The sequence below is a fragment of the Scyliorhinus canicula genome, chromosome 9 (assembly GCF_902713615.1).
Source record: "Scyliorhinus canicula chromosome 9, sScyCan1.1, whole genome shotgun sequence".
NCBI lineage: Eukaryota > Metazoa > Chordata > Chondrichthyes > Carcharhiniformes > Scyliorhinidae > Scyliorhinus > Scyliorhinus canicula.
The window spans coordinates 151,598,805-151,623,023 of NC_052154.1; the positions used below are offsets into that span (position 1 = coordinate 151,598,805).

Below are 24,219 nucleotides of genomic sequence, written 5' to 3' on the forward strand. Positions count from 1 at the left end.
AGGCCATTCAGTGCTTCGAGCCTGCTGTACCATTCAATTTGATCATGGCTGATCATCCAGCTCTGTAACCTGTTCCCGCTTTCCCCCATATCTTTGATCCCTTTAACCCCAAGAGCTATATTCAACTCCTTCTTGAAAACATGCAATGGTTTGGCCTTAACTGCTTCCTATGGTAGCGTATTTCCCGGGTTTACCACTCTCTGGGGGAGGAAATTACTCCTGTTCTCAGCCCTAAAAGTTTAGTCCGTATCCTTAAACTGTGTCCCCTGGTTCTGGACACCTCTACCATTGGGAACATCCTTCCTGCATCTACCCTGTCTAGTCCTGTTAGAATTCTATAAGTTTCTGTGCGATTTCCCCTCATTCTTCTGAACTCCAGCGAATATAATCCTAACCGACTCTACCTCTCTTCATACGTCAGTCCCGCCATCCCAGGAATCAGAAACCTTCTCTACACTCCCTCAATAGCACGGACATCCTTCCTCAGATAAGGAGACCAAAAAATATTCCCGGTGTGGCCTCACCAAGGCTCTGTACAATTGCAGCAAGACATCCCTGCCCCTGTACTTGAATTCCCTCACTATAAAGGCCAATATACTATTTGCCTTCTTTACAGCCTGCTGCACCTGCATGCTTACCTTCGGTGACTGGTATACGAGGACTCCCAGGTCGCGTTGCGCATTCCCCTCTTATTTTGTAACTATTCAGATAATCTTCCTGTTTTTGCTACCAAAAGGGATAACCTCACATTTATCCAGGCATACTGCATCTGCAATGTGTTTGCCCACTCACTCAACTTGTCCAAACCACACTGAAGCATCTCTGTATGCTGCTCATACCTCACCAACCCATCCAGCTTTGTGTCATCTGCAGATTTGGAGATATTACATTTAGTTCCCTCATCTAAATGATTAGTATATATTGTGAATAGCTGGGGACCTGGCACTGATCCCTGCTGTAGCCTACTGCTCACTGCCTGCCATTCAGGAAAAGACCAATTTATTCTGACTCTCTTTCTTGTTTTCTCACCATCTCAATACACTAGCCCCAATCCTATTAGCTTAAATTTTACATGCTAATCTCGTATGTGGTACTTGTCAAAAGCCTCCCGAAGGTCCAAATAAACCACATCCAATAGATTTGTCGATCATGATTTCCCTTTCATAAATCCATGCTGACTCAGTTAGATTCTACCACTGTTTTCCAAGTTGATTTGCTATAAAATGATCAGCAATTCTAGAATTTTACCTAATACCGACATCAGGCTGACTGGTCTATAATTCTCTAATTTCTCTTTACCTCCCTTTTTGAATAGTGGGGTTACATTAGCTACCCTCCAATCTATAGGAACTGTTCCAGAGTGTATAGAATTTTGGATGATGACTGCCAATGCATCCACTTTCTCGGGTCACTTCCTTAAGTACTGCGGGATGTAGATTATCAGGCCTTCAGGATTTATCGGCGTTCAATATCATAGTTTTCCCAACACCATTTCGCTACTAATACTGATTTCCTTCAGCTTCTCCCTCTCATTAAACCCTGTGCTCCCCAACATTTCTGGTGTGTTATTTGCGTCCTCCTTTCTGAAGATGTAGAGATGCCGGCACTGGACTGGGATGAGCAGAGTAAGAAGTCTTGCAACACCAGGTTAAAGTCTAGCAGGTTTGTTTCGAATCACTAGCTTTCGGAGCGCAGCTCCTTCCTCAGGTGAATGAAGTGGTGGGTTCCAGAAACATACATATAGACAAAGTCAATGATGCAAGACGATACTTTGAATGCTAGTCTTTGCAGGTAATTAAGTCTTTACAGGTCCAGATGGAGCAACTGGTGAGGGGAATAATCACAGGTTAAAGAGGGTGTGAATTGTCTCAAACCAGGGCAGTTGGTAGGATTTTGCAAGCCCATGCCAGATGGTGGGAGGTGAATGTAATGCAACATGAATCCAAGGTCCCGATTGAGGCCGTACTCGTGTGCGGAACTTGGCTGTAAGTTTCTGCTTGGCGATTCTGCATTGTCGCACATCCTGAAGGCCGCCTTGGAGAACGCTTACTCGAAGATCAGAGGCTGAATGCCCTTGACTGCTGAAGTGTTCCCCGACTGGAAGAGAACACTCCTGCCTGTCAATTGTCGTGCGATGTCCGTTCATCCATTGTCACAGTGTCTGCATGGTCTCGCCAAAGTACCACACTTCGGGACATCCTTTCCTGCAGCGTATAAGGTAGAGTCACACTAGTATGTACCACGTACCTGGTGGGTGGTGGTCTCGCGTGTAATGGTGGTACCCATGTCGATGATCTGGCACATCTTGCAGAGATTGCCATGGCAGGGTTGTATGGTGTTGTGGTTACTGTTCTCCTGAAGGCTGGGTAATCTGCTGCAAACAATGGTTTGTGTGAGGTTACGGGGTTGTTTGAAGGCAAGTAGTGGGGGTGTGGGGATGACCTTGGCAAGATGTCCAGCTTCATCGATGATGTGTTGACAGCTCTGAAGAATATGTTGTAGTTTCTCCGCTCCAGGAAAGTACTGGACGACGGTAGGTACTCTGTCAGTTGTGTCCCGTGTTTGTCTTCTGAGGAGGTCGGTGTGTTTTTTGCTGTGGCGCGTTGGTACTGTCGATCGATGAGTCAAACGCCATATCCCGTTTATATGAGGGCATCGTTGTGCCCTCCGAAAGCTAGTGATTCGAAATAAACATGTTGGACTTTAACCTGGTGTTGTCAGACTTCTTACTGTGCTCCTTTGTGAAGACAGAACAAAGTATGTATTTAGTTGGTCAACCAATTTTTTTGTTCCCTATTATAAATTCTCCTGTTTCTGACTGTAAGGGACCTACATTTGTCCTCACCAAGCTTTTTCTCGTTACGTACCTATAGAAACTTTAGAGTCAATTTTTATGTTACCTGCAAGCTTACCCTGGTACTCTATTTTCCTCTTAATCAATCCCTTGGCTCTCCTTTGCCGTATTCTAAACTGCTCTCAATCCTCTTATACTAAAATTCTCCAATATGGTAACCAACCCGCCCCCCCCCCAGTGTTGTGAATGAAGGTTAGAATGTAATGTGTGTCTTTAACCCATTTCTTTTGTTTTTGGTGTAGATATTAGAGCCACGCTTTAATTCTGAGACAATGGCTTTGCTTCTCAATATCCCACCTCAGAAGACGTTACTTCGACGACACCTAACCACACACTTCAACCTGTTGATTGGTCCAGAGGCTCAACATGAGAAGAGAGAGTTAATCGAGTCAAGCAGTTACATACCCCTGAACACCACAGCGAAAGTGCGGGTAGGTACACAATCCTGCTCTGCCACACCTACCACCTCGCTCTATGGGGTGGATGTTAGAATCAAATCATGTTATCTAGTAACTCTGGTTCAATATGACTAGTTGTTGAGTTTATTTGGGTTATTTCTGCCACATTCACAGTGGCAGCAGTGTGTGCCATATTCGAGATCCATTGCAGTGATTCACCAAGCATCTCCCCACCCAGAAGGAGTAGGGCAGCAGTTACATGGGAACACCACCACCTGCAAGTTCTCCTCCAAGCCCCACACCATGCTGACTTGAAACTGATTCTGCTATTCCTTCACTGTGTCAAAATCTTGGTATTCTCCTAATAGCAGTGTGGGTGTGCCTACAACACCTGGATTCCAGTGGTTCAAGAAGGAGGCTCACCACCACCTTCTCAAGAAGCAGCTAATTATGGACAATAAATGATGGCCTTGTCAGCAACACCCAAACCCCAATTGGGGGTGAAGGGGGGAAGCCCAATGTGTTCACACCCTTGTTCTATATATTAATTGAACCACCTTGCTTCCGTTGAACTTGACACTCAACTGGATTTTTTTCTTATTCGTCATGGGACCTGAGCGTCGCAAGCTGTGCCAGCATTTATTGTCCATCTATAACTTCCCTCAAGGGGGCAGTTAAGAGTTAACCACATTGCTGTGGCTCTGGGGTCACATGTACGCCAGACCAGGGAAGGACAGCAGATTTCCTTCCCTAAAGGAAATTGGTGAACTAGATGGGTTTTTACGACAATCGACAGTGGTTTCATGGTCATCATTAGACTTTTAATTCCAGATTTTTATTGAATTTCAATTTCACCATGTGCCGTGGTGGGATTTGAACCTGGGCACCCAGAGCACTACTTTGGGTCTCTGGATTACTAGTCCAGTGACAATACCAGTACGCCACTGCCTCCCCAGATTTGATGAGATCTCCACATGGCGATAGAATTATAGAAATTGGTATATCTTGGGCTCGCCTTTTGGGTAAATCAAATGCTAAGTGTACAAATATAGAAGTAGAAAGGCCTCCATCCAATCTGTGATAGTGTTGATCTGCGTGCTGAATTCATGGAGATCATTATTTTGCTGTCCCGGCAACAGTTAGGGCGCGATTTTCCGACCCCCCCACGCCGAGTGGGAGAATTGCGGGAGTGTCGGGCGATTCACGGCATGCTGCCCTGGCACCCACACGCGATTCTCCCACCCCCCCTCAAAATGGCGTGTCACGTTTTAAGACAGGCCGCTCGGAGAATCGCCGCACGCCGTTTCTAACGGTCGAGCGGCGATTCTCCGGCCCGGATGGGCCGAGTGGCCTGCCCAATCCGACGGCGCCAACCACACTTGGTCTCTGCCGGCGTGAACAGCACGCGAACATTGCGTGTGGGGCCTGTGGGGGGTGGAGGGAGGATCGGGCACCAGGGGGGCGCTCAGGAGGGATCTGGCCTGCGATTGGTGCCCACCGATCGTCGGGCCGGCGTCTCTAAAAGACGCACTCTTTTCCCTCCGCCGCCCTACAAGATCACTCCAATATGTCTTGCGGGGCGCCCGCGAGGAGGACGGCAACGCGCATGAGTGGGTTGGCGCTGGCCAATGTGCGCATGCGCGGGTGACGTCATTTACGCGGTGCCGCTTTGACGCGGGCGTCAAGGCCCGGCGCGCGTAATTGACGCGCCGCCACTCCTAGCCCCCTGGGGATGGGAGAATAGGGGGCGAGGAGCGACCTCCGACGCCAGAGTGAAATACTCCGGTTTTCACTCCGGCGTCGGCACTTTGTCTCCCTTTGGGAGAATTGCGCCCCAGTTAGTATCTTTTGGTCACCTGTCTTAATAGCTTTTTCTGTGAATTGTTGGTCCTTGAATATATTAACTTGGGGGCTTAATGCTTGCTGAAAGACTTTGTTTTAACAAATGAGCAAAGTAGAGCTATCCCACCCAGAACTCTTCAATGGCCACCAACTTTATAGGTAGAGTTTATTGTTCTATGAAGCTATGAGCAGTAGGAGTGGTTCTCCTTGCTGCCCCCACCAAACCCCATCCTCACTCAATTGTCGAGGTAATGGACTCCATTAACACACTCCTCCGTCCCACCAGCCCTCTATCATCTTATGAAACCTGCAGCCACACACCTTCCTTACTTCCAAACTTGTATGTTTAAGTGCTCCCCTTTCCAGCCTCCCATCTTGCAACCTCTCAACCTCTATAAACTTGGGCTCATCCAAGACTGCTGCACTTTTCACACACCAAGTGCCCATTTGCTCTTTGCCTCTCTGTTCACCCCTTGTCTCCTGAACCTGCAACACCTCACGTTGTCAAATCCTTCCATGACCTCATCTCTCCGTATATCTGTAACCTCCTGCAGCGTTACAACCTTCTGCCACCTCTTCAATTCTGGGCAGCACAGTAGCATTGTGGATAGCACAGTTGCTTCACAGCTCCAGGGTCCCAGGTTCGATTCCGGCTTGGGACACTGTCTGTGTGGAGTCTGCACATCCTCCCCGTGTGTGCGTGGGTTTCCCCCGGGTGCTCCGGTTTCCTCCCACAGTCCAACGATGTGCAGGTTAGGTGGATTGGCCATGATAAATTGCCCTTGGTGTGCAAAATTGCCCTTAATATTGGGTGAGGTTATGGCGACTGGGTGGAGGTGTTGACCTTGGATAGGGTGCTCTTTCCAAGAGCCGGTGCAGACTCGATGGGCCGAATGGCCTCCTTCTGCACTGTAGATTCTATGATAATTCTATGAAATTCTGTCCTAATGAAAATCTCAAATGTTAATCATTTCATTATTGTGATCGTGTCTTCAGCTGGCTGGCTATGGCCTAAGCTCTGGAGTACCCTCCCTAAATCTCTCTGCTTCTCTACCTCTCTCCGCTTCTTAACATCAACCTCTGAACTATCTTTTGGTCATCTGTCTTAATAGCTTTTTCTGTGAATTGTTGGTCGTTGTGAAGCAATTTGGGATGTTTTACTACGTTAACAGCACTGTATGAATGAAAGCTGTTGTTGGAGTTCACTTGCGGGTGAGACAAGGGACCCTTATGTTGTCCTTTTTCCAAGAGACATTGGCCCCGTGGATGTGAGACGGACGCTTTCTGCATCCTTAGACATAGGTGAGGCCCGAAACCCCATTCCTGGTGGCCTTTGGGTTTCTTAGTTCTAGCCAAGCCAATCATAAATTAATTGCAGTGCAGAAACAGGCCATTTGGCCCATCTGGCCCCTGCTGTGTTCATGCTCCACATGAACCTCCTCTCACCAGATTTCATCTACCCTATCTGCAAACCTTTCTATTCCTTTCTCCTTCATGTTTATCCTGATTCCACTTTAATGCATCATTGCTATTTGCTATTCATCTCAACCACTGTGGTCACGGGGCTTAAAACAGTGACCAGACCAAATTCAATCAATGTTCTATAGTGCAGAAATGTTTTTAAAATCTGATACCACCGTGCACATGCCTAGACTCTGCGAGCTGATAGAATCAACAACTAAACTGTAAGATGTGATAATACAAAATCTCACAATTGGGTAGGACTGGCTGAAATTACCAGACAGTCTTTGTTATTTCTTCTATGTTTCTAAGTGACAGAAATTGAAATGAGGCGATTTTAATCTTTACTTACAGATTCAGAATCCCATTATTTACTGAAAGAAAGAACTTGCATTTATGTAGCACCTTTTGCAATCTTACAATTGTCCAAAAGAGCTTTGCAACTAATGGAAGCACTTTTGAAGTCTAGTCTCTGTTGTAATGCAGGGAATACAAAGGGAATTACAAAGCAAGCTCCCGCAAATAGAAATGTGATAACAACCAGGCAATATATGTTTTTGATGTTGGTTGAGGAGTAAATATTGGCCCAGACTCTGGGCAGAGCTCCCCTGCACTTTGAATAAGACCAAGGAACATTTTAGGTCTCCTCGAGAGGACAGACAGGGCCTGGTTTGATGTCTCACTGGAAAGGTAGCACCTCTGACAGTATTCCAATGGGATTGTCAGCCTTGATAACATGTTCAAATTTATGGAGTCAGGCTTGAACTCTCGGTCTCAGTAGCGAGAGAGTGCTATCTAATTTGATGGCGGTTTTACCTTGAACTGTATACTGACCTCCTCTCTCTCTCTCTCTCTCTCTCTCTCATTCTAGCCAAAGAAGCTCGGCTTTTCACATTTCGGAAATCTGAGGAAGAAGAAGCTCGACGAGTCGAACGATTATCTTTGTCCCCCAGGCACAATTCATCCAGCAGCCAATGGTTCCCAGAGGAACTGCGGGGGCTACAAAGTGAAGAAGGTTATGGCGGACAGGGACTTGAGCAGACTGGAGCAGGTGGGGAATCTGAAGTGCTGATCCGCCTCAGTGGGAGATCCCAGCAAGCCAGGATTGTAAAATGATAAAAGTTTGATAACCTCGCAGGACAGTGAAGCACTGGGCATGGCATCACTCGCTAATCTACTAACACAACTCTGGAGGAATCATCCAGAAAGCTCAAGCCAAAGTAACGATTTAACCATCCGATCGACGGTTTGGTGACGGATAAATAACAACGTGGTGGTTTACCGTGATGCAAAAATGCAGCCGCCTCCTTTAACCCGGCATTTGCACAGTAACTCCAAGTGAAGAGAAGTGTGTGTGTTCACTAAACCATTTCACTTGTACAGAATCAGTGGAAATATATTTTTCGGAATGAGGAATTGTATCGATAATCTTTTCATATTGTGTAATTTTAGAGGGTTGAAATCTGTATAAAATGTGTTTTAATATTTACACGCAATGTATGTATTTTATATTTATAATTTGGAAAGGAAGCGATGTTACGTTCCCGCTTGGTATTCAACACTAAACGAGGTCCAATTGAATGGGGGCCATTTTATGCCACAATGGGGGTATGCCAAGGTGATTCTCAGGAAATGGAGTCTGATGTCCAGGGATCATTTAATAGAGTTTGACCTCCCAAGTGCACGTCCGATGGATTAGTTGCCTGAATGGGTATCTAGCATGGGAGGGTACAAAACAAATGTACCTCATACATTAGAATGAACAGGCCAGCAATCGTGGGTAACAGGCCTTTGGAATCCTGGTGTGCGCAGCATGAGAACAACATCGATTAATACAGCCCCTTCCCAGTGTAGGAGCAAATGAACTGTCAGCATCTCATTACTGGGTGCCATGTGTCTGTACAATGTTCTCCCTCATGCGTGTGTTCTCTTAATCCATGATATTTGCCACTTTCTTAAACTGCTAGTATTGTTAAGTTAAAACGTTTCTATAAAACTAGGAAATACAGTGGTGGGGGGGGGGGGGGGGGGGGAAGTAAGCATAGGAAGCTATTAGACGGTTAAAGAGAAGAACACCTCTGTCTCCACGCTCCTGCTGCCAGGTGTGATGTAACCTGCCAGTTCACAAGTCAATTCATGAGTGATCTCTACCCCTGTTAGGATTGTCACTTTGTTGTTGACCTCTGTCACATGTTTTCCTGTCGGCTGGTGATGCAAATTTGGTGCTCCAAGTACAGGCCAAATCAAATGAAATGTGGGAAAGCCACACAGGGCACACTAAGTTGCTGCCCACACACCACCCATTTTCCCTCCATGTACTTCTCCATTTTGGCGGTGCTGGTTCACAAATTCTCCCCAATTTTGTTTTTAATGTAGACTTGTGCTTTTTGATTAAATATTTATCCTGAACCGTAAGGCAGGTTTAGTTAGTCCAGCAGAAAGATGATACAAGCAGAAAGCAATGAGGTTGGGCTCCATCGTGTTGAGTCCAAAGTTTTGCGGGAGCAGTTAGTCTGTGGGACATACATTGAACCATGCAGCATGATGTCTGTGAGCCACAGCTAGACCCACTTGTCAAGCAGTAGGCAGGAAAAATGCCATGGTTTGTTTGGTAAGAAGTCTTACAACACCAGGTTAAAGTCCAACAGGTTTGTTTCAAACACGAGCTTTCGGAGCACGGCTCCTTCTTCAGGTGAACCTGAACATTTCACCTGAAGAAGGAGCCGTGCTCCGAAAGCTCGTGTTTGAAACAAACCTGTTGGACTTTAACCTGGTGTTGTAAGACTTCTTACTGTGCTCACCCCAGTCCAACGCCGGCATCTCCACATCATGGTTTGTTTGGTCATGGGATGATCCAGTGTTTAGGGTCGCATATGAATGAATGTACTGTTCTATCGCTGAAACATCAAGGTTAGCGTCAGGACAATGGTGAACCTCGAGATCTATGGCTCTGTATAGCTTAATTGTGACTCTTGTATGGCAGAGAGATTACCCCAAAGGAACAGTAGATGAGAATGACTCCTTTCCAAATAGTTCCACTTCAGGATGGGTTTTGGCTGTTTGGGATGGGAAACGGGTATCATTGAAAGCCAATTTGGAAAGGCATTGTACCAGCTATATATTAATCATTAAGATTTGGGGAAATGTCAGCGAAAACAGAACCCTGCCATGAGAGGTTCGCCATTTTCTTCCACATCAGAGTCTGAATTCAGTTTGACATGTCTTGCCGTCAGAGTGACTGTTGTAACTGTCCCATTTCTTCAGAATAGGTTGGGGAAATCTGATACGAGGTTTAAAGTCAGGGAGGGTGGATTTTCAAGCTTCGCACCTCTTGCATCTTTCCTCCCCACCAAATTCTGACAGTATTGATGGCTGGGGAGATAAATGCACAGCTTGAAAGTGGGCCCACCTTGCACAGAGGGAGATTAGAAAGTGCTGAATGTTGGGCTGGCAATTTGTAGAACTGAGCCTATCAAGTTTATATCCTTTCTCAATGCCACCAATAAATTCTTAGAGTTTATTTTTTAAAAGCTCATTATTGGGAAATCTCTGATTTTAAGAACTATATAAAATGCTCTAATTTTGTTTTTACAAAATTGCAAATAAAGAGATTTTTATTGGCAAGTTTTATTTTGTTTCATTTTGTGTTTGTGGCAGGAGTGGGTGTGGTCTTTGGGAATGAGAGGCCAGTTGGGTGAGTATATAGAATAGAAGCTTATGCTGATTGGTGCAATGAAGCGAGATAGGAACAAACCATAAACACCGGCGCAGATCTGATGGGTCAAGTAACTTTCTGTGCGATAAACAATATCATCTTTTAAGATGTTCCGGCTGATTTGACCTTTGGCCGTATTCACCTCTACATCGCCCCCGTTGATTTGCTGACTTTCTGTCTCAATTCTTGGTGGTAAAATGTTTTCACAGAAGTTGCTGAACTTTGACAGTTTGAGAAATGTTCCCATGCAGAGGTTAGAAACGCGAACCAGCCACCCTTCTTCAAACACTTGCACCAAATCTCTCCGCTATTTTAGACTCTGACTGGGTTAATAGCTTTATCGAAATAATACTTAGGAGCGATTGACCTCAGATGTGTTGAGCGTTTCAGAGAATCAGATGATTTCAATACAGATTGTGGCCATTTGGCCCTCAGTTTAACTAATGGCAGCTCTTTACTAGCACAATGCAAAATTAATCTCACTGGCACGCACTCCCTGTGCATCCAAAAGGATTCAGTCATGACTTAATTGGTTTCAGAGATCATGGTAAATAGTGAAAATTGGGTACTCTAAACTCAAAAAATAAAATTAATTGGTCTGTTAAGTGTGGTGTTTGTGGGCCTGGACATTTGGGGAAAGGGATTCTTCTAACCACATAGGAAAATTTGACCTAATTCAACTTCAAGACTGTTGGTTAATAGTAGATGAAGGGAACTTCCGGTGGCGGCGATGTCCGAGTGAGCCGCACATTCGGCGGGCTCTCACTCCGGCGGGCGTTTAGGGGCTGATTCCCCGCGATAGCGGGACCACGGACCTGAAGGAAGGCGGCAGCGAAAGTGCTGAGGAGCAGGCTGCGGCACATGGAACAGCGGGAGTCCTGGAGGCAGAAGAAAAGAGAGAAAAAGGGACAGAGGCAAGGACCTGAAGAAACTTACCTGGAACCTAAGATGGCGGACACACTGACCCCAGACTCACCAATCCAGCAGGCGCTGGATAACATGCTCCAGGTAATGAAGTCCAGTTTTGCAGTGCTGAAGCGGGACAGCTTGGACCCAATCCAGAAAGCGGTGGATAAGCTGAACCAGAGGCTGGATGCGCAAGATGTTAAAGTTAAGGAGCTGGGAGAGGCGGTGGAGGAGCAGGCGGATGCGCAGACGGTTGCGGCGCTAGAGGTTGACGGGCTGAAGGAGTGGCAGAGAAGACTGCTAGACAGAGTGGGGGAGCTGGAGAATAGAGCCCGCAGGAACAACCTGAGGATGGTCGGCCTCCCGGAGGGGGCTGAGGGAGCTGATGCTGCAGCGTTTGTAGCTGACCTATTGATGCAGCTGATGGGGGCCAAAGCCTTTCCGCGACCGCCGGAGCTGGAGGGGGCATACAGAGTGCAGGCGAGGCAGGGGCGGACGGGCAGACCCCCCGCCCAATGATGATTAGGTTCCGCAGGTTCGTGGACAAGGAGCGGGTGCTGCGGTGGGCAAAGAGTGCCAGGAGCAGCACGTGGAACAACAGTGTCCTCCGCATTTACCAGGACCTAAGCCAGGGGGTGGCTCGACGGCGAGCAGCCTTTAAGAATGGCAAGGAGGTGCTGTTCAAGAAGCACGTGAAGTTTGGTCTGCTGTTCCCGGCTCGTCTATGGGTCACGCACCAGGGTCAACACCACTACTTCTCCGAGCCTGAAGAAGCAATGGATTTTGTGAGGGATCAGGGGCTGTCCCGAAAAGAGGCCCCACGGACACGAATTAGGGAACGAGGACTACCGTGGGAAGGTACGCCGAATGGGCCTGGACTGCTGTTCAACGGTTTGCTGGGTCAAAGGTGCCAAGCGGAACATTTGGGACTCTTTCCTTTGTTCATGGACATTGGTTTGGGGTGTTTTTTTATTGTTTGTTTTTTCTCTCATGTTTTTGTTTTTTCCTCTTTTTTTCTGTTTTTTCCTTTTTGGGCGGATTTGTACTTTTTGTGCAGCTCGCAGAGGACACTGGAGCTGGCACGGTAATGAAGGGGGGCCGGTCAGCAAGGGGGGCCAAGGACGTGGGTTGGGGGGGTTTTCTTTCGGGGGTTTTTTTTAGTTTTGTTTTGTCCATGCCTTCCTGTGCCAGTGAGTTTGCTCCAGTGGGTTGGAGAGGGGGATGGGGCGCCGGGGAGTGGGGAGGAGGACGGGGAAACAATGGGAATGAGACAGGAAGGCGCCGGAGTGTTGAGTCACCGGGCTAGCAGATTGGCTAGTCAAGGGAGTCAGGTGGGGGGGAGATCACAGCCAGTGGATGGCAGGGGTGCGGGTATCTGGGGATGTTGTTGGGGGAGGGGGGGGGTTGTTCTGCTGACGTGGGAGGGACTTGAAATAGGCACTGGAAAGGAGGTCGAGGGTGGAGGCACCCAACGGGCGGGCCAGGAATGGCGCGACGCACGGGCCGGGGGCCGGCCCAAGAAAGGCTATGGCTGACCAGCGTGGTGGGGCGGGGGTGGGTTGAGCCCCCCAACCAGGCTGATCACCTGGAACGTCAGGGGACTGAATGGGCCGTTTTAAGAGGGCGCGGGTGTTCGCGCACTTGCGGGCTCTGAGGGCGGACGTAATTATGTTGCAGGAGACACATCTGAAAGTGTCTGACCGGACCAGGCTAAGGAACGGCTGGATTAGCCAGGTCTTCCACTTGGACTTGGACTCAAAGTCCAGGGGGGTGGCAATCATGATCAACAAACGGGTGCAATTTGAGGCGGAGGGCATAGCCGCAGACAGGGGGGCGCAGTTACCTGATGGTACGGGGCAGACTGGAGGGGAGAAGAGTGGTGCTGGTGAATATATATGCCCCGAACTGGGATGACGTGGACTTCATTAAAAGAGTGCTGGGGAAAATCCCAGACCTGGACACCCGCAGGCTAATAATGGGGGGGGGACTTTAACATGGGCCTTGACCCGGCTTTGGATCGGTCGTATCCCAGAACAGGTAGACTCCCAGCAATGGCAAGGGAGCTGAAAGGGTTTATGGAGCAAATGGGGGTAGTGGACCCCTGGAGAGCCAGACAGCCGACAGGAAGGGGCTACTCGTTTTACTCGCACGTCCATAAAGTGTATTCTTGGATGGATTTCTTCGTACTAAGCAGGGATTGTATAGGGGAGGTAAAGAACACGGAATATTCGGCAATTACTATCTCAGACCATGCCCCGCACTGGGTAGACCTGCAGATTGGGGGGGCGAGCTACCAACGCCCGCAATGGAGGCTAGACGCGGGACTGTTGTCGGAGGAGGGGATCTGCGAGAGGCTTCGGAGATGTATGCAAAATTATCTGCAGGTGAATGACACGGGGGAGGTCTCAGCGGCGACCCTGTGGGAGGCGCTAATGGTAGTAGTGCGGGGGGGAGCTGATTTCAATTGGGGCCCACAGAGCCAAGGCAGACAGGGCAGAGATGGATAGATTGGTCAGGGAAGTGGGTCGGATAGATGAAGAGCACGCGGAGTCCCCGGGGGAGGTTTTACTCAGGGAGAAGCAGAGACTACAGGCGGAACTGGGGGCACTATCCACGAGTAGGGCCGTGGAACAGCTTAGGATGGCGAGGGGAGTGGTGTACGAGCATGGGGGAAAGGCTAGCAGACTGTTAGCGCAGCAACTCAGGAGGAGGGAGGCGGCTAGGGAAATGGGTAGAATGATGGATGGGGAGGGGCGCAAAGTGGAGGACCCGGCAGGATTGAAAAAGGTATTCTGGGACTTCTAGCTCAAGCTGTATACTTCGGAGCCGCCGGAAGAACTGGAGGAGATGAAAAGGTTTCTGGATGGGTTAACATTTCCAACAGTAGGTGGGGGGCAAGTGGATAAGCTGGGGGCCCCGATTAGAGTGGAGGAGGTATTGGGGGGCCTAAAGGCCATGCAGTCGGGGAAACCCCTGGGGCCGGATGGATACCCAGTAGAGTTCTATAGGAAGTTTTCTGAGCTGGTGGGCCCGGTCTTGGCGAGGGTTTTCAATGAGGCAAGGGACAGAGGGACCCTGCCGCCGACAATGTCGCAAGCCACTATATCACTGATATTGAAGCGGGGTAAAGACCCGGAGGCATGCGGGTCCTACAGGCCAATCTCCCTGATTAATGTTGACGCCAAGCTCCTGGCAAAGGTACTGGCAGTTAGAATGGAGGACTGCGTACCGGAGGTGATTGGGGAGGACCAAACTGGGTTCGTGAAAGGTAGGCAGCTGGCGGCCAACCTGAGAAGATTACTTAATGTGATAATGATACCCCGGCAGGCAGGGAGGTGGAGGTAGTGGTGGCGATGGACGCCGAGAAGGCCTTTGACCGGGTGGAGTGGGACTATCTATGGGAGGTGCTCGGACGGTTTGGGTTCGGGGAGGGACTGGTGGATTGGATCAAATTATTATATCAGGCCCCGAGGGCCAGCGTCAGGACTAACAGAGAAGTGTCGGAGTACTTTAGGCTGTACCGAGGGACCAGACAGGGCTGCCCGCTCTCCCCTCTGCTGTTTGCGCTGGCCATAGAGCCGCTGGCGATTTCGCTGAGAGCTGCAGAGGGATGGAAGGGGTTGGTGAGGGGCGGGGTAGAACATAGGGTCTCTCTTTACGCAGACGACCTGCTCCTGTACGTGTCGGACCCAGTGGCCGGGATGGGAAGTATACTTGGAATGTTGAGGAAGTTCAGCCAGTTTTCAGGATACAAATTAAATACGGCCAAGAGTGAAATGTTTGTGGTCCAGGCAAGGGGCCAGGAGAACAGATTGAGAGGGCTACCGTTTAGGTTGGTTGAGGAAAATTTCCGGTATTTGGGAATCCAGGTGGCACGAGACTGGGGCAGGCTGCACAAGTTAAATTTGGCCAGGGTGGTGGAGCAAATGAAGGGAGAGTTTCGGAGATGGGATGCACTCCCGCTGTCGCTGGCAGGGAGGGTGCAGACTGTAAAGATGACAATCCTCCCTAGATTTCTGTTTGTTTTTCAGTGCCTCCCCATCTTTGTCCCACAGTCCTTCTTCAAAAGAGTTAACAGGATAATCATGAGCTTCGTCTGGGCGGGAAAATCCCCGCGGGTGAAGAAGGCGATGCTGGAGAGGAACCGCAGCGAGGGAGGGCTGGCTTTGCCGAGTCTGATTAATTATTACTGGGCGGCCAACATCGCTATGATAAGGAAGTAGATGGTGGGTACGGGGTCTATTTGGGAGCGGGTGGAGGCGGCTTCGTGCAGGGGCTCCAGCTTGGCAGCCCTGTTCACGGCTCCTCTACCGCTGCCGCCGGCCAAGTACTCCACCAGCCCGGTAGTGGTGGCGACCCTGCGGATATGGGGCCAGTGGAGGAGGCATGTAGGGGAGACGGGGGCGTCGGTTTGGGCGCCAATCTGCGACAACCATCGGTTTGCCCCCGGGAGTATGGATGGGGGGTTTCGAGTATGGCGGCGGGCGGGGGTGGGAAGGTTGGGCGATATGTTCCTGGAAGGGAGCTTCGCGAGTTTGAGGAGCTTGGAGGAGAAAATTGGGTTGGTAAGGGGAAATGATTTTAGGTACCTACAGTTGCGGGACTTTGTTCGTAGACAGGTCCCATCTTTCCCACGCCTCCCGCCAATGGGGATCCTAGACAGAATAGTCTCTAGAGGGGAAGAAGGGGACGGTAGAGTCTCTGGTATTTATAAGGTGCTCATGAGGGAGGAAGGATCCCAGACGGAGGAACTGAAACTTAAATGGGAGGAGGAGCTAGGCGGGGAAATGGAGGATGGGCTGTGGGCAGAGGCCCTGAGTAGGGTAAATTCGACCACGACATGTGCCAGGCTCGGGCTGATTCAATTTAAGGTTGTTCACCGGGCACATATGACGGTGGCTCGGATGAACAAATTCTTTGCGATAGAGGACAAATGAGCTAGGTGCGCAGGAGGACCAGCGAACCACGTTCACATGTTTTGGGCATGCCCTAAGCTTAGGGGGTACTGGGAGGGATTTGCGGGCGTCATGTCCCAGGTGCTAAAAACAAGGGTGGCGATGGGTCTAGTGGTGGCAATTTTTGGGGTTATGGAAGACCCGGGAGTCCAGGGGGAGAAAGAGGCCGATGTTTTGGCCTTTGCTTCCCTGATAGCCCGGCGACGAATACTATTGGTGTGGAGGGACTCAAAGCCCCCGAAGACTGAATTGTGGCTTGCGGGCATGTCGAGTTTCCTGGGTATGGAAAAAATTAAGTTTGCCTTGAGGGGATCTGTACAGGGGTTCACCCGGAGGTGGCAACCATTTATTGACGACTTTGCGGGAGAGTGAGCGTCAGCAGGGGGGGGGGGGGGGGGGGGGGGGTGTAGAGTAGAGTAGGAGGGATAAAATGGCGGGTAGTACCGGTGGGAGAGGAGCGGGCTTGTGCAGTATGTTACAATTGAAGTATTGAAAGAACATAAGAACTAGGAGCAGGAGTAGGCCATCTGGCCCCTCGAGCCTGCTCCGCCATTCAATTAGATCATGGCTGATCTTTTGTGGACTCAGCTCCACTTTCCGGCCCGAACACCATAACCCTTAATCCCTTTATTCTTCAAAAAACTATCTATCTTTACCTTAAAAACATGTACTGAAGGAGCCTCAACTGCTTCACTGGGCAAGGAATTCCATAGATTCACAACCCTTTGGGTGAAGAAGTTCCTCCTAAACTCAGTCCTAAATCTACTTCCCCTTATTTTGAGGCTATGCCCCCTAGTTCTGCTGTCACCCGCCAGTGGAAACAACCTGCTCGCATCTATCCTATCTATTCCCTTCATAATTTTAAATGTTTCTATAAGATCCCCCCTCATCCTTCTAAATTCCAACGAGTACAGTCCCAGTCTACTCAACCTCTCCTCATAATCCAACCCCTTCAGCTCTGGGATTAACCTAGTGAATCTCCTCTGCACACCCTCCAGTGCCAGTACGTCCTTTCTCAAGTAAGGAGACCAAAACTGAACACAATACTCCAGGTGTAGCCGCACTAACACCTTATACAATTGCAACATAACCTCCCTAGTCTTAAACTCCATCCCTCTAGCAATGAAGGACAAAATTCCATTTGCCTTCTTAATCACTTGTTGCACTTGTAAACCAACCTTCTGTGACTCATGCACTAGCACACCCAAGTCTCTCTGAACAGCGGCATGCTTTAATATTTTATCGTTTAAATAATAATCCCGTTTGCTGTTATTCCTACCAAAATGGATAACCTCACATTTGTCAACATTGTATTCCATCTGCCAGACCCGAGCCCATTCACTTAACCTATCCAAATCCCTCTGCAGACTTCCAGTATCCTCTGCACTTTTCGCTTTACCACTCATCTTAGTGTCATCTGCAAACTTGGACACATTGCCCTTGGTCCCCAACTCCAAATCATCTATGTAAATTGTGAACAATTGTGGGCCCAACACGGATCCCTGAGGGACACCACTAGCTACTGATTGCCAACCAGAGAAACACCCATTTATCCCAACTCTTTGCTTTCTATTAATTAACCAATCCTCTATCCATGCTACTACTTTACCCTTAATGCCATGCATCTTTATCTTATGCAGCAACCTTTTATGTGGCACCTTGTCAAAGGCTTTCTGGAAATCCAGATATAACACATCCATCGGCTCCCCATTATCTACTGCACTGGTAATGTCCTCAAAAAATTCCACTAAATTAGTTAGGCATGACCTGCCCTTTACGAACCCATGCTGCGTCTGCCCAATGGGACAATTTCTATCCAGATGCCTCGCAATTTCTTCCTTGATGATAGATTCCAGCATCTTCCCTACTACCGAAGTTAAGCTCACTGGCCTATAATTTCCTGCTTTCTGCCTACCTCCTTTTTTAAACAGCGGCGTCACGTTTGCTAATTTCCAATCCACCGGGACCACCCCAGAGTCTAGTGAATTTCGGTAAATTATCACTAGTGCATCTGCAATTTCCCTAGCCATCTCTTTTAGCACTCTGGGATGCATTCCATCAAGGCCAGGAGACTTGTCTACCTTTAGCCCCATTAGCTTGCCCATCACTCCTTCCTTAGTGATAACAATCCTCTCAAGGTCCTCACCTGTCATAGCCTCATTTCTATCAGTCGCTGGCATGTTATTTGTGTCTTCCACTGTGAAGACCGACCCAAAAAACCTGTTTAGTTCCTCAGCCATTTCCTCATTTCCCATTATTAAAACTCCCTTCTCATCCTCTAAAGGACCAATATTTACCTTAGCTACTCCTTTTTTGTCTTATATATTTGTAAAAACTTTTACTGTCTGTTTTTATATTCTGAGCAAGTTTATTCTCATACTCTATCTTACTCTTCTTTATAGCTTTTTTAGTAGCTTTCTGTTAAAGATTTCCCAGTCCTCTAATCTCCCAGCAATCTTTGCCACTTTATATGCTTTTTCCTTCAATTTGATACTCTCCCTTATTTCCTTAGATATCCACAGTCGATTTTCCCTCTTTCTTCCGTCCTTCCTTTTTGTTGGTATAAACCTTTGCTGAGCACTGTGAAAAATCGCTTGGAAGGTTCTCCACTGTTCCTCAACTGTTCCACCATAAAGTCTTAGCTCCCAGTCTACCTTAGCTAGTTCTTCTCTCATCCCCTTGTAATCTCCTTTGTTTAAACACAAAACACTAGTATTTGATTTTACTTTCTCACCCTCCATCTGTATTTTAAATTCCACCATATTGTGATCGCTCCTTCCGAGAGGATCCCTAACTATGAGATCATGAATCAATCCTGTCTCATTACACAGGACAAGATCTAGGACCGCTTGTTCCCTCGTAGGTTCCATTACATACTGTTCTAGGAAACTATCGCGGATACATTCTATAAACTCCTCCTCCGCCTTGACCGACCTGGTTAAACCAATCGACATGTAGATTAAAATCCCCCATGATAACTGCTGTACCATTTGTACATGCATCAGTTATTTCTTTGTTTATTGCCTGCCCCACCATATCTTTACTATTTGGTGGCCGATAGACTACTCCTATCAGTGACTTTTTCGCCTTACTATTCCTGATTTCCACCCAAATGGATTCAACCTTATCCTCCATAGCACCGATGTCATCCCTTACTATTGCCCGGATGTCATCCTTAAATAACAGAGCAACACCACCGCCCTTACCATCCACTCTGTCCTTCCGAATAGTTTGATTCCCTCGGATATTTAACTCCCAGTCGTGACCATCCTTTAACCATGTTTCAGTAATGGCCACTAAATCATAGTCATTTACGATGATTTGTGCCATCAACTCATTTACTTTATTCCGAATACGACAAGCATTCAGGTAAAGTATACTTATGTTGGTTTTTTTACCTCTGTTTTGAATCTTAACATCTCCAGTTTTATTCCTTTTGTTATTACTGGGCCTATTCACTGAGCTCCCCTCAGTCACTGTACCTTGTACTGTCGCCCTTTTAGATTTTTGACTATGTCTTCTCTGCCTTGCACTTTTCCCCTTACTTCCTTTTGCTTCTGTCCCTGTTTTACTACCTTCCAACTTCCTGCATCGGTTCCCATCCCCCTGCCACATTAGTTTAAACCCTCCCCAACAGCTCTAGAAAACACCCCCCCAGGACATCGGTTCCAGTCCTGCCCAGGTGCAGACCGTCTGGTTTGTACTGGTCCCACCTCCCCCAGAACCGGTCCCAATGCCCCAGGAATTTGAATCCCTCCCTCTTGCACCATCTCTTGAGCCACGCATTCATCCTATCTATCCTGACATTCCTACTCTGACTAGCTCGTGGCACTGGTAGCAATCCTGAGATTACTACCTTTGAGGTCCTACTTTTTAGTTTAACTCCTAACTCCCTGAATTCCGCTTGTAGGACCTCATCCCGTTTTTTACCTATATCGTTGGTGCCTATGTGCACCACGACAGCTGGCTGTTCACCTCCCCCCCCCCCAAGAATGTCCTGCAGCCGCTCCGAGACATCCTTGACCCTTGCACCAGGGAGGCAACATACCATCCTGGAGTCTCGATTGCGTCCACAGAACCGCCTGTCTATTCCCCTTACGATAGAGTCCCCTATCACTATAGCCCTGCCATTTTTCTTCCTGCCCTGCTTTGCAGCAGAGCCTGCCACGGTGCCATGAACCTGGCTGCTGCTGCATTCCCCTGGTGAGCCATCTCCCTCAACAGTATCCAAAGCAGTATATCTGTTTTGCAGGGAGATGACCGCAGGGGACACCTGCACTGCCTTCCTACTCTTGCTCTTTCTTTTGGTCACCCATTTTCTATCTCCCTCAGTAACCTTCACCTGCGGTGTGACCAACTCGCTAAACGTGCTATCCACGACCTCCTCAGCATCGTGGATGCTCCAAAGTGAGTCCATCCGCAGCTCCAGAGCCGTCAAGCAGTCTAACAAGAGCAGCAACTGAACACACTTCTTGCACGTGAAGGAGCCAGGGACAGTGGACGTGTCCCTGAGCTCCCACATCGCACACGAGGAGCATGACACGGGTCTGGGATCTCCTGCCATGTCTTAAACCCTTGGTAAACGTAAACAACTAGAATTTCAAAATAAAAATAAATAAATTAGACAATGAAAAGAAAAAGAGAGACTACTTACCAGTCACTTACCAGGGTTAAAAAGCACCTCCTCACACTCTGCACCGAATTACCTCACTGCACCAAATTACCAAGTTTCAATCCCCACTCTGGATGAGTCTCACTCCGGATGTGTATCCTGGAAAAGTGCTCGCTTACTGCGTGCGCAGACTGTCTGTCTGTCTTTTATACAGACCTCGGCTAACCGATGACTCAAAAAATACCTTAACTTCAAAGAGAAAGTACATGGATGTTTGCACATTTTTGTCTTTTTTGCGTTCTTTCTGTTGATGTCTATAACTGTTTACAAAGCCAAAAACTACCAAAGAAAAATAGTAGATTAAGATCCAGCCAGCTTCATGGATTTTGCCTTGCCTTATGGCCTCGGGTTACTAGAGACATTAATGGCTTGGATGCCATTCATAAAAATTTTTTAAAGTTACTCTTTTTAAAAAAAAACCCGAGTGAGGGATCCAGACGTGAGGCCACTTTTTCTGTTGGCATGTACCATGTTCCACAGTTGCTGCACACCTGGTGCCACGGAGTTAATTTCCATCTCCATTGGAATAACCTCATGTTCTTGGCAATGAATTGATTAGTTTTAAGCTCTCCCTGTTTCTGGACTTTAGTCTGTCCATTGTCCTGTCCAGAGTCGAAACCACTGAGACTTAAATCACACTTGGCTTCACAAACAAAGTCAAATAAATCTGGAAAGAGTTGTCACAGATAAAACTCGTTAAATTTGGGAAGAGTTTTCAGCTGCAAGACTTTATTGACAGGTTTGTTGGACCAATAACACAAAGGCTTTGCATGTGCCAAGTGTAAGAACATAAGAAATAGGAACTGAGTTAGGTCATTCGGCCCTGTTCTAGCAATCACAATTATGGTCGATCTTCTAACTTGGCTATGCCTTCCCACAATATTCCCAGTTTCCTCAATTCCCTTAAGAGCCCAAAAATCTGTAACATGCTTTATATAATATAGATATAATATATCTATTAATATATATCCAATAGAATTTTTGAGTGAAAGTGTGAGGTGTCAGTCAGAGAGAGGATGATCGTGCAGAATCATGTGGCACAGAGAAGGGCCATCGTTACTGTGCTGACTGTTTGAACATACTATCCAATTGGGTCACCTTCCTGTTCTCTCCACACAGCTCTGCACGTTTTCCTCCCCTTCAAGAATTTATTCAATTCCTTTTCTTTCTGTTTCCACCACCATTTCAGGCAGTGCATCCCAGATTATAATTACACACTGCATTAAAAACAAATTCCTCCTCTTTACTCTCACTCTTTTGCCAATTATCTTATATCAAGGGGCAGCACGGTGGCGCAGTGGTTAGCAATGCTGCCTCACTGCATCCAAGGACCCACGTTCAATCCTGGTCCCGGGTCACTGTCCCTGCGGAGTTTGCACAATCTTCCCGTGTCTCACTCCCACAACCCAAAATGATGTGCCGGGCCGGAGAATCGCCGCAACTGTGCCACGACACCCCGATGCCGGTTTGCGATTCTCCGAGGTGTGGAGAATCGGCGGCATTTGCGCCGGCGCGTTTGACAGAGTCCCGCCGGTGCCGTTCACCCTGATCGCTGCCGGTAGGAACTCTGCGCCTTTGGTCAGGGGGCGGCCTGTGGGGGGGCGGGGGGCTCCTTCACTGAGGGGGGGGGCTCCAATGGGGTCTGGCCCACGATTGGGGCCCAGCGATCTCTTTTCCCCCCCACCCCGCCCCCACCCACCTCGGGCCTACTTCCCTGCACACCGACACCATGTTGAGTCGGGGCCGGCGCGCTAAGGAAGTCCCCCGCACATGTGCAGGTTGGTGCGGCCCAACTGCGCATGCGTGAGTTGGCACGGCGCCCATTTGGCTGGAGTGGCGTGAACCGCTCCAGCGCCGTGCTAGCTCCCTGTGGGGGCCACCACCAGTCGGCCTCGTGCCTGTTTCGCGCCTGCGCAAACACTTGGGCTCCATATTGGAGAATCGCCCCCATTATCTTGTATCAGTTACTTTTGATTACCAAACCTCTGTCAGTGAAAACAGTTTCTCCTTATTAAGATTATCAAATCCTTCATGATTTTGAACACCTATTACATAGCCGCTTAACATTGTCGACCAGGAAAGAAAATGGTGCATAAGAAATAATTTTATACATTTCGGAATAACATGGATGCTTCACTGGGTGGGGGAGGATGGGAAGTAATTGCAGCATCTCCCTGGATGGATGAACTGGCAGAGATTGAATGGCCTTCCTTCGCCATAATCATATTAAGTGTTGGACTCGTAGTCATGAGTTATGCAAGAAGGAGTTTTCTCACTCTTGTTCAGAATTCGCTGATCGGGAGAATCAAACCTACAATCGAAAGAAGTCGGCTCAATCTGTTTCCCCAGCAAGTCATGCACCTGTTACCAAACTTGCATCAATTCAGCCGAAGCAGTTTGGAAATCGGATCAGGGTTTTCTATTGTGACTCAGCTTTGATGTAAATGATGCCTGCTTTTACAGATGGAGGATTCTGAAAGGACAGTTCAGCAGATAGGGGCATTCTCCGAAGACATGAACAACCTCACAGTGAGTATGATGCCATGAATTAGAACAACCTTGTGACTTGCCTTTGCCTCCAATTGTGAAGCCCATTGTGTGACGCTTTAATAAACTTGAATAGGTCATTCTAATATGGTGTGGAAACTTAACTCGGTTCTGTTTCTAATACTACTAACCAATTCCGTAGTGTGTGTCTGTTCTGTGGAACGTCAACACGTCATAATCTATAAAGTATTCCCTATGATTGAAGAAGAATGATACGGTCTTCAAACGTTAACTGTTTCTTTCTCCACAGATGCTGCCTGACCTGGGTTTATCCAGCATTTTCTGTTTTTTTATGAATAAAAATCTGCGCAGTGTTCTGTTAAATCTCTCCTTCTAAAATAGCATAAGAATAGGAGTTGGAGGAGGCCATTTGGCACTTTAAGCTTGCTCCGCCATTCAGTACGATCCAGGCTAATTTTCTACCTCAACACCACTTTCCAGCACTACTGTTGATTATCAACAAAGTGATGAAAGGTGAACAGCGTTGGCAAGCGACACCAACAAAGAAATAACCAGCTCACTGATGCTAATTTTGAGATCCAATAGGGACACTTGGCATCTGACACCCGTACGACTGCAGTGCAAACATGGACGCCAGAGCTGAAGTGAGAGGGACTCTCCTTGACATCAAGGTAGCATTTGGCCAAGTGTGGCATCAAAGAGCCTGACCAAAATTGAAGTCCATGGGAATCGGGAGGAGTGGGGAGAAATCTCTCCTCTGCTTGAAGTCATAGCTAACATAAAGGAAGATGGTTGTGGTTATTGGACGCCAATCACTTCAGTCCCAGGACTTTGCTGCAGGGGTTCCTTGGTGCACTTAGCCCAACTATCTTGAGCTGCTTCATCAATGATCTCCACTCAACATAAAA

General features: G+C 48.0%; 2 protein-coding genes across 14 annotated transcripts in view; both read left to right on the forward strand.

Annotated features, from left to right (window-relative positions):
* Window positions 1-9,150, forward strand: part of LOC119971787 (liprin-beta-2-like) — a 354,279-nt gene extending 345,129 nt beyond the window's left edge. For all 13 annotated transcript variants that reach the window (XM_038807902.1, XM_038807904.1, XM_038807906.1 and 10 more), the window contains 2 exons: window positions 3,097-3,285; window positions 7,427-9,150. In XM_038807902.1, coding sequence (XP_038663830.1) covers window positions 3,097-3,285; window positions 7,427-7,627 — 390 coding nt within the window. In that variant the 3' untranslated portion in view covers window positions 7,628-9,150. The remainder of the gene's footprint in view (window positions 1-3,096; window positions 3,286-7,426) is intronic.
* A 14,140-nt stretch (window positions 9,151-23,290) lies between these two features.
* The window catches only part of rep15 (RAB15 effector protein), a 29,143-nt gene continuing 28,214 nt past the window's right edge, over window positions 23,291-24,219 (forward strand). The window contains exon 1 of the mRNA XM_038807916.1: window positions 23,291-23,332. The gene's annotated coding sequence lies outside the window, so the exon portion shown is untranslated. The remainder of the gene's footprint in view (window positions 23,333-24,219) is intronic.